This window comes from Balaenoptera physalus (genome assembly GCF_965194825.1).
Source record: "Balaenoptera physalus genome assembly, chromosome: 10".
Classification (NCBI taxonomy): domain Eukaryota; kingdom Metazoa; phylum Chordata; class Mammalia; order Artiodactyla; family Balaenopteridae; genus Balaenoptera; species Balaenoptera physalus.
The window spans coordinates 52,772,814-52,791,265 of NC_138889.1; the positions used below are offsets into that span (position 1 = coordinate 52,772,814).

The following is an 18,452-nucleotide window of genomic DNA, read 5'->3' on the forward strand; positions in this document are numbered from 1 at the left end:
AAACCACAGATTTATGGGCCCCAACATCAGAGTCTGATTTCATTAAGTCTGGGATGAGGGCCTGAGAATTTGCATGTCTCACAAGTTTCCAGATAAGGCTTATGTTGCCTACACTTGAAAACTACTACTAAGGCTTTTCAGCTTAATTCCCTCATTACCAAGTTTTTAGAAGGTACCTTAATAGCCTATAAAAAATCATGCTCATATATGCACACACACTGATACAGTTTTTTCCTCCTTTGGACTAGATTAGAAAATCCAAAATAACTGGGCTAGACCAGAGAATCTAGAATAATTCTTCTTAAGTGTTAGATCATGGAGAAAAAATTTAATTAAGTATTTAATGTGAATTAGCCTATGGGGAGGGTGGTGAAGAGAAGTGTAAGATGTGGATTCTATTTTAATGAAGTTTATAATCTGGTTGGGCTCATAAATTATTCTGAATGCTTTGCAGTTCTCTCTCTTATATGATTATCTGATCCACTCAGAGAAATTAAATAACTAATTAAAGGTCAAGAAGCAGGTAGCATCAGGTCTGGAATTCATGCCTTCTGATGAGTAGCTCACCAGTCTTTCTAGTCCATTACATTGTTTGCTCAAGCTTCACACAAACTATTTGCATTTGTTTCAAGACTGTGACCAAAGGATGAAATCACTCCTTTAAAAAACTAGTCCTCACTTCTAATGGCATACAGAAAAGGAGATATGACTAACTCTTCTCCCTTTCTTCACTCCTTCCCAAACTGTTCTTGCTTTGCAGGAAAATCTTTGTCACTTTGTTGCTCTCAGATTTCCCGTTTCACATTTTACAGGACAAAGGGTCCTCAGCTATAGAAAGGGTGGGTATTCTGAGTTGCTTTATTAAAACTAACTAATGGTCTCCTCGAAGGGTGTATAGTTTGTCTAATTTCTCTAAAGGCAGTCATAACAAGTCCCTGAGAAATTATTTTCTGACATTAACATGAAAAATCTGGAAAGGGGAGAGGCAGGCAGGAGATAAGAAAATTAAATAAGCAAAAACAGACAAAACCTCTTTTGTTTGGAGAAATACTGGTGAAAAATATTTTAAAAACATTAGCCAGGAAAATCTTAGTGAGTATAATGCACAGTTTGTCCACTGTATTTATGATAGGTAAAGTACTATTCTAGGGATGGGGAAGGGAACAGGATCACAGATAGAAAAAACAGGCTCTATGTTCAAAGAATTTATAATCTATTGGCTAAGACAGACAATGTAGAACTACCAACGAAGTGACACAAAGGTACACAATATGTGCAAGTTCCAGACTTCCATATCTCAACTGCTTATCTGACAGCCAAATGTATTTGGGTATCTCATAGTCATCTCAGGGCTTAATAGGTTAAAAAAAAAAATCTGAATTCTTAGTTTCCTTTCAAACCTCTTTAATAGTAATTTTCTCCATCTCAGTAAATGGCAGTACTCTCCAACTAGTAATTCAACCCAGATACCCAGGAGTCAAATCATCTTTCATTCCTTTCTTTCCCTCAAGTCCCACATCATATTCATCAGTCTTTTTTAGATACCCTTGAGTCTATTTCCGCATCTAAAAACCATCATTCTGGGACTTCCCTGGTGGCACAGTGGTTAGGAATCCGCCTGCCAATGCAGGGGACACAGGTTCGAGCCCTGGTCCGGGAAGATCCCACATGCTGCGGAGCAATTAAGCCCCTGCGCCTCAACTACTGAGCCTGCACTCTAGAGCCCGTGTGCTGCAATTGCTGAGCCCACGTGCCACAACTACTGAGGCCCACATGCTCTTGGATCCATGCTTCTCAACAAGAGAAGCCACTGCAATGAGAAGCCCGCGCACCGCAACAAAGAGTAGCCCCCGCTCGCCGCAACTAGAGAAAGCCCACGCGAAGCAACAAAGACTCAATGCAGCAAAAATAAATAAATAAATAAATAAGAACTGTCATTCACTCTTCCCCTAATATATTCTACCACCAGCTTAATCCAAACCACCATCATCTCCTGCTTATGCTGCTGTATTAGAATCCTAACTGTGTGATCTGGTCCCTGACCATTTCTCCAGACTCATCTCATAAAACTGTTCTTTCTGAACATGATCCAGCAACACTGGTCTTTTTTTAGGTTCTTGAACACTAAGATGCCAAGTTCTTTCCTGCTTTAAGGCCTTTGCGTAACCTATTCACTCTGGAATGTTCTTCCTTTCTTCTGTTGCATGGCTGTCTTTTAGGCCTCAATTTAACTGTCAACTCCCCAGAGAGGCCTTCTCAGACCAACCTAAATCAAACAAATTCCAGTTTATTCTTCTTAAGTCCACCCATAAAAGGTTTAAGTTCCATTAGAAGAGGAACCTCAGACTTCCCTGGTGGCACAGTGGTTAAGAATCCGCCTGCCAATGCAGGGGACATGGGTTCGATCCCTTTTCTGGGAAGATCCCACATGCCGCTGAGCAACTAAGCCCGCGCACCTAGAGCCTGTGCTCCACAACAGGAGAAGTCACTGCAATGAGAAGCCCATGCACTGCAACGAAGAGCAGCCCCCGCTCCTCACAACTGGAGAAAGCCTGCGCGCAGCAACGAAGACCCAATGCAACCAAAAATAAATAAATAAAAATAAAATAAACTTAAAAAAAATAAAAGAACAGGAATCTCACATCTTGGTCACCATTGTAATCCTAGTACCTAGCAGTTCTTGGAACAGAGAAGGGAGGCATTTAAAAACGATCTGTAGAATGAGTAACTAACTACTGGGTGCTTTGTGACCCAATCTTGCAGGGTTAGGAAAGGCTTCTTAACTTAGAAGGCTTCATAAACTGAGACCTAAGGAATGAGTAAGAATTAGCTGTGTTGGGGATGGGATTTAGACGAGGTCTGGAGGTGAGGGATAATGGTGCATTTGAGGAACTCAGAAAGACAAGAAGGGCCCTGTGAACCATGTTAAGTTTAGACTTAAGCCTGAGGGCAAATAGGAGGGACTGAAGGAAAGGTTTTTAATGGGGCACACCCAGATCAGATTTGTGCTTTATCAGCCTCCAGTGTGGTGTCTGGATTGAAATGTAACAAGACTGAAAGAAGGAGAAACGGCTGGGAGGCTACTGGCATAGTTATGTAGTAGTCGTGCTGAACCAAAGTAATGACAGTAAAAGTGGCAAGAAGTGTATGGATCTGAGATATTCAAGAGGCTGGTATGACTGGCTGGATGTGAGAGATAAGAAGGACACCTAGAAAATTTTCAAGTTTCCTAAGGGGGAGGGGGAATAGGGGAGGAAAGGATTGGGAGTTTGGGATTAGCAAAGGCAAACTATTATATATAGAATGGATAAACAACAAGGTCCTACTGTACAGCACAGGGAACGATATTCAATATCTTGTGATAAACCAAAATGGAAAAGAATATGAAAAAGAATATATGTGTATAACTGAGTCACTTTGCTGTACAGAAGAAATCAACACAACATTGTAAATCAACTATACTTGAATAAAATTTAAAAAAAAAAAAGTAAACTTTCAAGTTTCTGGTTTGAGCACACTGCTCAGTTAAGCACTTTCCCTCTGGGTCGTCAAAGCAGTTTGGAAAAGCCAGCTGCCTACTTATCTCCGAGCACCCCAAAAGTCGCAAGTAGCACCTTTTCCTCCCTGTATGTCCGGTTCCAGACGCTCACCCGTGTCCAAATGATGGCACATACAAAAGCTAGCTGAGTGACTGCAGCAGTACTGTCTCAAATTAAAATAATTGACCTTCTTACTCGTTTACGCTCATAACCGCCCTTTTCTAGAAGAGACTGACTCCTGAAAAAACAACATAGAATGCACTGAGTCTCACTCAGAACGACGTTAAGGGTCTCGTTAGGAGTTTCCGGCCCTTGCTCCCCGAGAACCTCCCCTCCCAGCTCCTCACCTGAGGCAGAGGACGGCGACACTTGCCCGGGCGAAGCACGGTGACGCGAACCCGCAAGACTCAGCGGCAAACGAGCGCCCGCCAATCGAATCTCCCGCGCTTCCTTCCGCCGGAAGTGACGCTCTGGCCGTCCTTCCTCAGAGCCAATCAGAAGAAGGAGCCGCCGACGGTGGAGATTTAGCACAACAAGCTGTGAGCAGTTGCGGATGACCGTTTTTGTCAGACAGGGTTTGACGAAGGTTCTTTACCGACTGGTGGAGCACTAGTACAGTCTGTAAAGTTGGTTTTCGGGTAGCGTTGAGCCAGCTGGGCGTAGGGACCCCAGGAAGGGGTGAGGGTGGGCGCGAGCGCCCCTCGGACCGGGGTTTAGCGGGCTGACTAGAAGGAGAAGCGGACGTGAGTGCTGTGGGAGCCGCGAAGACAAAAGGGGCCTCTGCCGGCTGGGGATGGCACTGCCAGGGGGCGGGGGAGGGGGAAGGCGGGGCTTGAAGCGGCTGCGGGTTGCCGGAAGAAGAAAGGGGGCGTAATGTGGAAGAGGGGCCCGGGATCCAGTGGGATTCCCGGGCGACCTCCGTTGACGGTGAGGGATGGCCTGTGTGGGCTACACGGAGGTTTGGGGTGACCCACCGACAGAGTACAATAGGAGGTGGTTAGGCTGACATCATGGAGGTGGGGTGCAAAGGAGCCAAACCCAGCGGTCTGCGAAGCCAGTGCTCCACCGCCTCCTGAGTGACCTAGTGCAAGTCCCAGCACCTCTCGAGCCTCAGTTTCCTCAGCTATAAATGGGAATAACAATCATACAGGACCCACAAAATAGGTGGGATGGTTGAGTTAGATGAGATGGTGTGCCACTAAGCCTAGTGCTGTAGTGAACCATCAATAAATTGTCATGGTACTGCCCACTGGGGGAAAAAAAAAAAAGCACACCGTGAGAGTTGTGAGTTAACTTTTATTGGGGACAAAATGAGGACTAGAGCCCGAGAGACAGCATCTCAGATATCTCTGCGGAGCTGCCTCAAAGAGGTAGGGGGGAAGGTCAGTGTTATATATGATTTTAGTGGAAGGGGGTATGCACAGTCAAGCACACATTTTGGCAGAGGCTAGCTGCTAGTCACAAGGAGCAGATGTCACCATTGATGATTTTAGTGCTTTTCTAGATATGAGAAGATGCAAGAATTTGGGCTCATAAAATCTCCTGAAACTATATCTGAAAGGCCTGTTCTGCCAGTTTTCCCCAGAGCACAGAGTGCCTCATTCCTGATCTCCACCCTGAACTCCTTTTAGGGTGTGTTGAAGGTCAAGCCTGCAGTGGCTAGTGACTTAACCCTTGTAGAGGCTGATGGCAAGTACCAATTTTTAGTTGGTTGTACTATTATTGATATTATTACTATTATATGGAATTTGCGGAGGACAAGGCTGTGGCAATGGAATTAGGGTGCGACCGGAATAAAGGTGGACTCTAAAGAGGGGATGGTACAAGAGAGAAATAAAATCTGGCGGCACCCTCTGGGACGGGGACGGAGTCGGTACGGCTTGGGCGACCCGGGTTTGAGCGGAGTTGCTGAGGGGCGGGGTGGCTTTGGGTTTCCCGCGGAGAGGAGGAGCCTGTCTGCCGCGGGCGGAGCTGCGGGCGGGCCCGGGTCAGGCTGCGCGCATCTGCCAGTCTGCCTTTTACCCTCATTGCAGCAGCCGGCCTGAGCCATGGGGCGTCGGTCCCTCCTGCTCCTGCTCCTGCTCCTGGCTTTCCTGACTCCTGGGGCCGCCACACCCGTACCGCCGGCCCTGAGGGCCCTCAGCAGCCTGCACTTGTCAACCAGCTTCAAATCCCGCCCCGCTGTTGCCATGAAGTACTCGATTCACTACATCCAACAGAAGGTAAGGGGGAAGGGGTTTGGGGTGCCCGAGCGGGTGACGAGGACTGGCTTCGTTGTTCCCAGGCACCGGAGCTCACCCGAAATTTCGGACCTCTAATGCCTAGGACTTGTCCGAATTTTGGCTTACACTTTACAGATGGTGGCCCCAAGTCCCCAGTCTGTTTAAATTCTCTCCTCCCATTACCAATAATTTATTATCAGTCCTGGCTCTACACTCTCTTCTGTGATTGGCCACAACGGTGACTTCAACGCCTTCTGCTCCCAGAGGCTGCCCTAATGAAAATTCCTTTGGCCTCCCGCCAAATTCAAATTATTTAATCCCAACTCTGGCACCTACTTCAAGGTGACAGTCATCCTCTGTCCCAAAGCAGCCCCTAAATTCAAATTTCCAATATCTTATTAGATAATATGTAATATTTATTCAACTTAAAATGCCAGCCTGTTGTCTCATGTTCAGCTCAGAGTTGATTTTGTAGGCCCTTTTAAATTTTTTTATTTTTTAAAAAAAATTAATTAATTTTATTTTTGGCTGCGTTGAAGTCTTCGTTGCTGCACGTGGGCTTTCTCTAGTGGTGGCAGGTGGGGGCTACTGTTTGTTGCGGTGCGCAGGCTTCTCATTGCAGTGGCTTCTCTTGTTGCAGAGCATGGGCTCTAGGTGTGCAGGCTTCAGTAGTTGTAGCTCGTGGGCTCAGTAGTTGTGGCTCGCGGGCTCAGTAGTTGTGGCTCGCGGGCTCTAGAGCACAGGCTCAGTAGTTGTGGCGCACAGGCTTAGTTGCTCTGCGGCACGTGGGATCTTCCCGGACCACGGCTCGAACCCGTGTTCCCTGCATTGGCAGGTGGATTCTCAACCACTGCGCCACCATGGAAGCCCCCTGTGGGCCTTTCATTAAGAGTTTTTAACCTTCCCTATTTTCCGTGAAACTGAACGTATATGTAGCTCACGCTTGTAAAGGAAGTTGTAGGAGTCTCTCAGGATTTGGGGAGGGGGGTGGGGATGAGCATCTCTATAGTTCTGAAGCCTGAGTTTAGGGGCTTAAGGTATGCATAATGCCTTTGTGCTTGGCTGAAGCATGAGGTAGGTATTCCCTGAGAAGCCTGGATGAAGAAGTACATCCTGTGTGAAATGACAGGATCCCTTACAGTACTATATTTCTGGGAGCCTGTGAAAAGATAGGCAAAGATTTGGGAAAGGTTGGGATTAGAAGTGCAAGAGTCAGAGGTTTGGCTTTAGGAGTCAGATAGACCAGGATTCCAATCTACTACCTCTGTGACCTTGGGAAGTTTCAAGTACTTCTCTGTGCCCAGTTTCTAGATCTCCAGGGGATTTGGTGATGGTTAAATGAGAGCAGATCACATGTCCCTAGCAGAGTATCTGGCCTCAAGTAGGCACTTATTAAATTCTTGGTTACTGACCTATGAATTTTGAATAGGAATTTCAGATAGAGGGATGGCATGAACTTATAAAATAATTTATAAGAAATTGTTTTTAACCCAGAAATTTAGAGATTATGAGGAAGAGAAAGCATTCTAGTTTTAGCAGGAGTACTGGGAAATGGGTGTCTTTTTCTTAGGCAACTCTCTAGGCTACAGTTTCCTCATTTGTAAATTGAGAGGTTTGGACAAGGACCAATGTGTTTCACATTTTACCGAGGAAAATTAAGGGCTCTTCATGGAGCTGTCTCAAAAGGATGGGGAAGGCCCAAGTGGAATCCAAGTTAGGGTACCCCAGAACCCCCTCTCTCCCTGACCTCTTTCAGCCTGAACTTTATGTTTTTATCTGTTTTATATACTGGGATATTGCAGAGTTCCATAACTAAAGTTAAATTGGAGGGGAACTATTGGAATGAAGATCTCTACAGTCCTTTTAGGAATGATGAGAGAGAACTATCAGCAGAAAAGGGGGGTAGGGAATGAAAGGGTAGCAGAGACTGAATGATCTCTTAGGTCCTAATTTATATTCCTTCATTGTAGATTCCTTTCTTGACCACTTCACTCTTTAGATATATAAGTTGAGGCTTCCATTTTTGGTGATTTATAAGATCTGGCCTTAGCCATGTTTTGCCCTCTGGCTTATATTTAGTTCATATTTTAGGACACAGATTCTACAAATATATTTATTACCATAATAATTTTATTTACATCAACTCCAATTGAGTTTTATTTCATTTTTTTGAGACACATATGTATTTGTTGCGTAATAATGGTTTTATAGTAATTGCCAACTTTTCTGGACCATAGATTTTTAGTTGGGACTGAAAAGTATGTGTAAACTCAACTTTAATTTTTTTAGTTAGAGCACATAAAATACTTTTATGCCTTTTAATAATAAACAATTATTATTGTAACTAAGGCTTAGTTTTTATTCAAGGTTTAATTTTCATCAGACATTATAATAATTTTATTTATCTGTGGTTATATCTGTCCAGCTGACCAAGCGATTCCCAGCTGTCCTTATATGCACATAAGCTCCATGAATGGTCTTGGTAAAAAAGCTGAGCCCTCCTTCATAACTCTGATTACTTGCAGGATGAGGGGCCAAGTCCTTGGTATTGTTCCTCATCTCATAACCCCAGCTGGTCTTTCAGCTTCACATCCTGCCATAGGCCCCCACCTCCCCGCGCCTTCCCTGTACACATATACTTTTAGCAACATAGAACATAGAATTGAAGTTGACTGTGTCAGAAATTGTGTCTGGAATACCATCCCTCTTCTCTGCTAGTTAAACCCTTACCTCTATCCCAGCCGAAATGTCAACTTTCTTGACTTTAGTTGGTCTTTTTTCACATTTACTATTTTGTGTGTGTCTCCTCAGCTAGATAGCACTGTGCAGTACCCAGAAGAGCCCATAAAAATATAAAGTACAAAATAAATATTTGTTGAGGGAGTGAATGGATGACTATCCAATGAAAACCCAAACAAAGCAAAGTCTACCATTATTTAATTGACACAGATCATTTTTTGTTCATTTTTCTTTGTATCTTTTACTTCTGTCCTTTACCAATTATATTTCCTCTTCTTTCAGAGTCTTCAAATGTTGTTGATTTAGTAGGAATATTTGATTTCTTTTATCCAAAATAACTGAATCGGGAGACCAGACAAAGGATAGCACATCACTCGGGCACATCAAGGCTCTGGGTACATGTGTGATGCCAGTGTTGTAAAAGGCTCCTTGGGATGCATGGCTTGTGGTTATGAGGTTTCCCTGCTCCTCATTACCCTGCTGCTCCCACCTAGCCCCTCTGACTGGAATGTGAATCCTGAGGGCATTTTACTACGTGATGTAGTGGGGAAGGAGAATGGGTCCTTTCAGGATGTCATTTTCCTCACTGGTGAAAATAGAAATCAGTGTTTACTGAGTTAGTCAGGGTTCTCTAGAGAAACAGAATCAATACGATGTGTCCGTGTGTGTGTTTGTGTATCTCTTTCTCCACAGAGAGAGATTGATTAATTTTAAGAACTTAGTTCATATGATTGTGGAGCCTTGTAAGTCCCAAATCTGCAGGGTTGGCCAGTGGGCTGGAGACCCAGGGAAGAGTTGCAGTTTGAGTCCAAAGGCAGTCAATTTGCATAATTCCTTGCTCAGGAGAGGTCAGTCTTTTTTACTATTTGGGCCTTCACCTGACTGGATGAGACCCACCCACGTTATGGAGGGTGAAGCTGCTATACTCTAAGTCCACTGATTTAAATGTTAATCCCATCCAAAAAACATCTTCACAGAAACATCTAGAATGTTTGACTATTCTGGGCACCATGGCTCAGCTGAGTTGACATGTAAAATTCACCATTACATCTACCAAGGTTGTTGTGAGGGTTAAATATGGTAATTCAGGAAAGCACATGCATAGTGCCTGGAACATTAGGAAATTAAGGAACTTAATAGAGTAAATGCTGGTTCCTCCCCTGCTCTCTCTTAAAACCACACTCTCCGTAGTGCTATACATTTCAGGTTGATCCAGATGCTGACAGTTGTGGTAATGTCTCTTCTAGAAACCTAGTGGTCAGTCATCTACACTCAACTATTCTTATTTAACTACTGAACAGTGTTTATGTGAGAGCTGTGCATCTTGGCCCAGCATTGAACTCATGGCCGCTGACTCCTGCAGGGCCTTCCCACAGCTCCGTCCTTATCTACTATGAGACCATCACAGTGGACTAAGCTATTTTGATTTATGTACATCCCTTACAGTTCTACTTTCAATTCCTTTTCTGGGTTTCCCTTTCTTGTCATGGTGGTCCTGACGTCTAGTAAAACGGAGCTGTGTCAGGCCTGTTGGAAGGGCCTATTGCTTTTTCTCCCCCTCTTCCTCTTCTTTTCATTTTTTCCTTCTTTTCTTTTTCTTATTGGTTCATCTGTTGATGGCCTTCCCCTGAGCCCTGGAGCATACCGTCACAAATATTATGTGAATTCTGAACTGATTTCTGTTTTTGCTCACAGAATCATTGTCAGAAGGGGTCATTGTAGTCCACCCCTTAGATATGATGAATTGACTGTGGTCAAAATTATGGAGGGTTAGGAACTTGATAGAGCTTGAATACCATACAGGTTTGAGAATGAATTCTGTTTCTAACACTACCTGAGTAACTTCAGATAAGTTACTCTGAGCTTCTATTTTTATAATCAGCCAAATAGGGATAATTATACTACTCATCTCACAGATTTGTTGTGAAATGAGCTGATATGTGTAAAGTGCTTATCAGGCACAGTTTAGATCACTTGGTAAACACTCAGTAAATGGTAAATGTTATTTTTATTTTATCTTGCAGTTTCTTAAAATGGCTTTAAACTTACCTCCTCTCCACTCAGAATAAAATATTTAAGTCATTCCTTGTGATACCTAAAATAATTATTCTGGAAAATATGAAAATCTTTGTGAATTCTTTTCTGTTACATATGTAGTACATATGTGTCTTTTTACCAGTGGGATATAATATAGTACACTTGTAAATAAGGCATAGAAATTAATTTTTTTCCTCACTTGAAATCATTTTCTTTCACATAAGACTGACATATAAAGAAAGTCATCTGAAGCTATTTCTATCTTTTTTCTATGCTATTTTGAGTTTTGGTAAATTGTGGAGGGGAAAACATATGATAATAAATGTATCCTTTTAGGTTTTTGCAAATACCTTCTCTTCTTGATATTAATAGTAAACCTAACACTGTCTTTCTGATAGCAGAGTTTTGAATATTTTATCAGTTAATGCTAAAATGTAATTTCAGCAAAAATTTTAGATTTTGTACTGTCATGTTTGTATCCATCAGCATATTACAGGGACTTTGTGCTTCAGCCACATAAAACACAACATTTTCAAAATTTGAGTGCTAGTATCAGCCCTGCCACTAACTTGTGTTAATATTGATACCTTGGGCAAATTGCTTCGCTCTAGATCTCAGTGTACTAATATGTAAGATAAGAAGATTCGATCTGCTGATCTCTGATGCATCTGTAATTCTGTTCACAACTGCCTCCTGTCTATAGGACATTATATCAGGAGTGGTGGGGATGTGAGCACAAGTTCTATTTTTTGCCCTACCCATTAACTGCCTTTGGTAAATCAGACCTAAACAATTTTTCCATGTCAACTTTGAATAAGATACAGACTGAAATCATGTAAAATGTTTTTTAAATTAAAAATTAGCTCTCCCACTGACACCATATTTATAACATAGAACATTGTATTTATGTTTATGATTTTAAAGTTTGCTTGGTTGAAGGCGGATTGTAGAAGAAAGAAGAATCATAGGTAAGAAGAATAACTGATGATATGTGTTATTTGTTTTCCTTCCCAGTGCCTTGCATGGTACCCTCTACGTAGTACTTCTTTTTTTTTTAAAAGGATATTTATTTTACTTTTTTTTTTCTTTAAAGGAATTCCTTTTATTTTTATTATTTATTTATTTATTTATTTATTTAGTTTTGGCTGTGTTGGGTCTTCGTTTCTATGCGAGGGCTTTCTCTAGTTGCGGCAAGCGGGGGCCACTCTTCATCGCGGTGCGTGGGCCTGTCACTGTCGCGGCCTCTGTTGTTGCGGAGCACAGGCTCCAGACTCGCAGGCTCAGCAATTGTGGCTCATGGGCCTAGTTGCTCCGCGGCATGTGGGATCTTCCCAGACCAGGGCTCGAACCCGTGTCCCCTGCATTGGCAGGCAGACTCTCAACCACTGCGCCACCAGGGAAGCCCCGTAGTACTTCTTAATAAAGATTTTTTGAATGGAAAAAATTGGCTATAAATTAAAATGAATATGGAGTAGGGGGGGAGAGTAAATTCAAATATGCAGTGCATAAGTGTCTAATGCATTAATAATAATAATAATCTGCTACCATTTATTGAAAGCTTTATATGCTGTAGATACTCTGCTAAATACTTAATAGACATTCACTTGTTTAATCCCTATAGCCATCCTACAAGGTAGATGCTATTATTGTCCAGCTTTATAGGTGAGAGAACTATCATACAGAGAGGTTAAGTTACATGTTCAAGATAAACCACTTATCTGTACCATTTTGTTTTTCTAAAAATAGACTCATGAGTTTCGAGTTCTAAAATGAATGTCATTACCCTGCTTGTTGTACTAAGCAGGATAGGCTAGGTTGTGCTACAGTAACAAAACTCCAAAATTTCAGTGATTTAACCCAACAAAAATTTATGACTAACAGTGTATTTCCATTCAGGTGAGCAGAGGGTTCTGCTCATTACATTCACTTAGAGGCTGAGGGTCTGATAGAGGCTTCCTCTCAATTTATGTGTTCACGATCAATGTAGCAGTGGAGAAAGAACATAGAAGGCTTGTCCTAGCATATAAATGCTCCAGCCTGGAAATGACAGGTCACTTCCTTTTATAAGTCATTGGCCAGAACAGGTTACATTGTTTTCTCTAACCACAGGGTGGGGAGACAAAAAGTATTGACTTTGGAGTGCCTAGAAGGAGAGAAGGCACTAAAGAGTGCCATACTTAATCAGTCACTTACTCATCTACGCATCCACCTACTCAAATGTTTATCCAATTCCTTTTATATTTCAAGCACCAGGCTAGGTCCTGGGGAGGCAGAGATGATTACATTCTGGAGGACTTCACATTACATTTTTTGACCATTCCAATAGCACATACTTAACTTGTATCTGAAAAATATGGAAAAGCACTAATAAATTTGTAATGTCTTGGCATTTATTTGATGTTACGGAAAAACCTGAACAAACTTTTTGGCCAACCCAATATATGGCTGCAACTCACAGATTGCTTCAAAAAATAGCCCTAAAGTTAGGCTGGTCTACTTAGTATTTTCTTGCTCAGCTTATCATCATCATATATATGTACATATACACATATATGTACACATTGAAGCACATAATAAAAAAGGGAATTAATTTGTTCATATTGTCATTCAGTAATTAAAAATAATTGTTTTGCTTTTTTTTAAAATAAAAGAAACAATCAATATATGGATTTATATAAAAAATCTTACTTGTGCTTTGTAGGTATTAGATAATTGTTCATCAAAACAGGAAAATTCTGCATTGATAATATATATTTTATTTGGGAATATATAAAAATCTTTTTTTCTTCTAGTTCACAATTTAAGAAAAGTCCTAGTTATTGTTTATGAGCAGTGAACAATGAAATTTATTGATTATCTAATCTGGGCCAGATATTATGCTAAAATCTTTTACATACCGGTTAATTATTACAATCACTTTTAAAAACAGATGGCTTAATTCAGGTTCATATAGGCTAAATGTCTCGATCAAGCTATTAAGGGACAATATTGTGAGTTATATTTTAATCTGTTGCTTCCAAGATCTATGACCTTTCATTCAGTTGACACCATGATGCCTCTGTGTTGTAAGCAGTAGTAACAAAACTGACGTCTCTGTATCTATCTATATTCCACATTCAGTCTTTACAACAATCCTGTGAGGTAGATATCATCCTCATTTTTAGATGTGAAACTACCAAGGTTCAAAAAGATCACAGAAGGAAACATCCAAAATATCCTACTTGTAAATCTCCTGGTTTTTCACTGTAAATATATCATTGTAAGTGATTTGTGGTGTATCCATTAAATGGAATATTATTAGCTGTTAAAAATGATGGTCTTGAAGTATATCTGATGATGTGGAGAAACAGTCATGAATTAGTGATGTGAAAAAAACAAAATAGAAAACTGAATGTACAATGTGCTTCTAGATTCATTTACTCAATTTTTTTTAAGTGCCTACTATGTGCTAGGCACTATTCTAGGCAGTGGGGAAAGAGCATTAAAAGCATTGGGAAGAGCAAGTACAAAAACCATGAGGTAGGTGTGTGCCTGGTGGGAAAAACTGCAAGGAGGCCAGTATGGCTGGAGGGATGTGCCCAAGGGAGAGAGTAGTAGGGGATGAGGACAGTGAGGAGGAGAAAGAACGTATATACTCCTCTAGTAGAGAAGGAAGGCAGATGAACTAGGGAAATAGAGTTTGATTGCAGGGCAGTTGTGAAGTCTCATGCAAGTTAGTAAGACCACATGACATGGCTGTATGTTTCTATAGCTACATTCAGTTTCTTGGGTATGGGTGTGGGGTTGGTGGAGAATTCTTTTCAACTAGGATTGCCCTTTTGCCAAATGAGTAAAACAAAATGAGAGAGAGACATGGAAGCTGAGGGGTGTATGCAAAGGAGTTATGGACCACAGAATTTAAGCCAAGTAGGGAGGTGAGTGAGGATGGGGTGAGGGACAGTGAAAAGGTGGATAATGTGAGGTTGAAGGATTTGGAGAATCACAGTAGAAGAGGGAATGAGCTGGAAAGATAGAGGAAGTAGAATGCTTAAAATTGAGGGTGTGGCAGGATTACAGTTACTGGGAATGACAAGGTCTAGGGTTCGACCATGGGTTAGTGACAAGGTAGGTGAAGGACAAGGTCGTTGGAGGAGAGGAGCAAAAGGAACTAAAGGGCCAAGATATTGAAGTCACTAAGAGTTTTGAAAGGAGTTACGTTGGAGCGACAGTGAACAAGGAGCTAAAATCTTCAAGGCATGAAGGGAAGTGAACCAGGGGTCAGTAGATGATTGTAGCGAGAAGGGTAGTAGGGTGTTATAGTTTGATGACATAATATTTAAAGGTAGTGAATTGGGGAAGATGGAGGAAGAATTAGGAACAATGGAAATACCTATCCCACCTCCAGGCCCAGTGGTGGGAGAGGTTTGAGAGAAAAATCAACTACCAATTGAGAGGGTCAGATATGTTTAAAAATATGTTTATAGCTGCACAGAGAAAGAGTAGAAGAAAATATACTAAAATAGTAACAATTGTGGAAAGATGTGTGATGTTTCATTTTATTCTTTATACTTTTCTGTATTTTTCACATTATCTGTGATGAATCTGCATTGTTTTGTAATTCATTTAAAAAGAGTATTATTAAAAAAAGAAAGCAGTTGCCCTGTCCTGGCTCACACAGGCAGTATGTGGCAGTGTCAGAACCTGGGCCTCAGGACTCCAGACTGCACCACCCAGCACCACATCTCCGGGTAAACACTCGGACTACTCTTATTTCTCTTTCGTTGCCTGGCTATGGCTGCTTTGCCATTTTTACCTTGAATATTTTACATCCTTATCTTCCATACACAGCTGAAACAAGGATGAAGAACTCATTTGAGTGGAGATAGAGGAAAAAAAGAACAATGGCCCTTTATAACCCCATTTCAACCTAAGGTTTTACTGAAAGAAAGGGGAGAAGAGGGTGACAGGAAAGAAGAAAGGTTTCCAGAGGAATTGTACATGTTTCAAAGAGAGGGGGAGGAATTCAGGCCACCTAAGTAGAACCAAGGCATATATTTTCCCTAAGTCTCCAACCCCTCTTATCTGTACTTTTCACAGATAGGAGCCCATGGTTCCTCTCACAGCTGCTTTGCAGATCATTCCCAAATCCATAATTGTAGATCAATCTGTCTCTGTCTCACTTTTGACATATTTCTCTAAGAATAATCATAATAGTAATAATAGAAAATATTTATTGAGCTCTTACTATGTACTAGGCAGTGTTCTAAACACTTTACATATATTAGCTCATTAATTCTCACAGTGACCTCACGAGGTCTCGGTACTGCTGTCCCCAATTTATAGATGGAGAAACTGAGGCACCAACTGCGTTTTAATTACTACCTCATTCTGCCTCCTTATATTTCTACTTGGATCTGTAGTTCTAACTCAAAACCAGACTTATCTGGTTAAATGATGACTTTCTCCTGGTGGCACTATTATCATTTAAAAAAAATTATTGAGGACTACATATATGCCAGGCATGGTTCTTGAGACAATAGTTGGACTGCTCATGTGGAGCTTAGTTTCTGGTTAGGAAGTAGGTAATAAGCAAATAAACATGAAATAAATAAGATAATTATAGATTGTAATGATTGCCTTGAAGGAAATAAGCAAGGTGATACGTGTGTGTAAATATGGAGTACAGCGGTTGGGAAAGGCTTATCTCAGGAAGGTTTCCCTGAGGAAGGGACACTGGATCAGAGAGGGAGCAGAAAGTATAAAGTCCCTAAAGCTTGAAATGTCAGATATTTTTGGCTCTTCTTTCTCCCATATTCTTTGTAACAACAAGTTAGGTTGATTCCATTCTCAGAGTACATCTGTTATTTTCACTTGGATGGCCCTCATGCTTTGTTGCAGCTTCTATCATTGCCTTTTTGGACTGGAAGAGTCTCTTAACTGGCCTTCCTTGCAACCTACAGTTTCCCCTCCACTGCAGTCCCCATGGGCCACATTAATTACCTCCCCTCCAGTCAAACCTCTCTTCTGCTCAGGACCTGCAATGATTCCTGATTGTTTGCTTTATTAAGAACAAAATCCTGTATGTTCGAGGCCTTCCACCCTTTGGCTCCAACCCACCTTTCCAGTTTGCTAATCTGTTCTCCACACATGCCCATTCCTTTCCTGTTTCTATGCTTTAACCCACATTGTCCCTTTGCCTGGAATGCCTCTCCTCTGGCCCTGCCCTCCTTTATCAACCCCTTGCATTTTTTAAGCCCCATCTCAGACACTGCCTCCTCCAGGAGCCATTTCTTAATCGCCCAGAAAGTGTGTGATTGGTCAGATCTTTCTTTGTACTTCTCTCATGGCATGTGTCTTACTCTAGCCTTGTGTTAAAACCTTTTGTTCCCCTTTTAAAGCAGGAAGTCTGTCTTGAAGGATCCAAACCCCTCCACAGCATACTGCACACTGTTTTACTTAGAGTGTCATCTGCACTAACGTTTTTTGAATCTATATCTCCCCCCTTCCCTTTTCCTGCTTCTCTGCACATTGAGGTAAGGAAGGGGTGTGTATGTATAGGGTAGGAAAGAGTGTGGAAACTTGATTCTCAACTGTCTAAAAGGCTTTGGGGGAACAAGGTAGGAAGCCAGGCAAATAAAAACAGGCTTACTTGTTCTCATCCTCTTATTTGGATGATCTGGAAGCTGGTTGTCTGTACTGACCCTTCTCCCAAAGTATCTACATAGAAGGAGTCGTGGGAGGGAGTGCAGCAGCCCCTGTTTTTTCTGCTTTGTGTGTGGATGTGGGCTAGGGGAAGGGTGAAGAATGAATGTATCAGGAACAATATCTCCTTAAGAGCTGCTTCTGTAGTGGCTGTGTACTGCCTTTGTTTATTAGAGAGCTAAAGTAAAGGGAGTACTTTTTATGGTTTTGGCTTTTCATTTGCAAACAGAGGCTAATTAACTATGTGTATTTGTAAATCCTTGCTGTCTATTGTGTATGAGTCAGTTAGTTCCAAGTTGCCCTGCGGTGCTGTGACTGGAGAGAAACAGCTGCCCTGTCTCTGTCAGGCTCATGATCTCTTTCTTGCTGCTTGTATTGTGAGGACTGCCCACGTGGGGTTAGGAAAAGGCAGATTTTTTTGAAGTCAGATTTCTTTAGGAACTTTTCCCAGAGCAGCCCTGCAGTTTGGTTATATGATACAATTTATATGTATGAAAGTATAACTACTATAGAAGTTATGATAGCTAACATTTATAGAGTAAAGCAGCACAGTTATATATTCATTCAACAAATATTTATTGAACTCTTCCTATGTGCCATGTACTGTGTCAATAGCTAGGGATAAGGGGAAAGCAAAAATGTGCATCATGAAGCTTACAGTTTAGTGGGAAAGAAGATAGTGACAAGGAATTACAAGTGTGATATGTGTTTTGAGGAAATAGTTTGCTGCAGAATCTACGGTACGGTCCTAAGTCTTGGGTATTAGGGCTTCCTCTGGTCAGCAATGGTGTTAAAGCAGAGACAAGAAGCTGAATAGGAGTTGGCAAGGGGAAGGGAGGTGATGGAGATTTCTGTCCAGGTAGAGGATGTATCATGTACAAGATACTAATTTAGGAAAGAGTAGGAGGAATTGAAAGGAGGTCAGTAAGACTGGGACAGGGGGCAGAGATGATGAGGCAAGAGGCGGGCGATCAACAGTGTGAAGTCAGTGTTGTCACTATTTCCACTTACACACACATGGTGTGGGTATTCCTTCTTTAAAGCCTTCATTGACTTTAAGAACATAACTTGGTGTTGAGCTGGTGCTGGGGCAGAGCACCGCTCTGTTCACCATAGTACGACATGTTCACCTTGTGACAGGTACTGCATATGTGCTCTTCATATACTTATCTTTAACCCTGCACGGAGGTACTACATCTCTTTTACAGAGGAATAGAGGGCTCAGAGATGAAGT

At 41.8% G+C, this 18,452-nt stretch overlaps 2 protein-coding genes across 12 annotated transcripts in view; one reads left to right on the forward strand and one right to left on the reverse strand.

Moving 5' to 3' along the window:
* The window catches only part of DDIAS (DNA damage induced apoptosis suppressor), a 37,229-nt gene extending 33,248 nt beyond the window's left edge, over positions 1 to 3,981 (reverse strand). For 2 of the 3 annotated variants that reach the window (XR_014250188.1, XR_014250189.1), the window contains exon 1: positions 3,887 to 3,981. The gene's annotated coding sequence lies outside the window, so the exon portion shown is untranslated. The remainder of the gene's footprint in view (positions 1 to 3,886) is intronic. The other variant, XR_014250190.1, reaches the window with a different exon arrangement.
* The window catches only part of PRCP (prolylcarboxypeptidase), a 70,869-nt gene continuing 56,388 nt past the window's right edge, over positions 3,972 to 18,452 (forward strand). Inside the window, exons 1-2 of one of the 9 annotated variants that reach the window (XM_082410180.1) lie at positions 3,972 to 4,078; positions 5,573 to 5,761. In XM_082410180.1, the coding sequence (XP_082266306.1) occupies positions 5,588 to 5,761 (174 nt within the window). In that variant the 5' untranslated portion in view covers positions 3,972 to 4,078; positions 5,573 to 5,587. Of the gene's footprint in view, positions 4,283 to 4,441; positions 4,467 to 4,509; positions 5,229 to 5,572; positions 5,762 to 18,452 lie in introns of those variants that run through there. The other 8 variants (XM_082410188.1, XM_082410182.1, XM_082410184.1 and 5 more) reach the window with 8 other exon arrangements.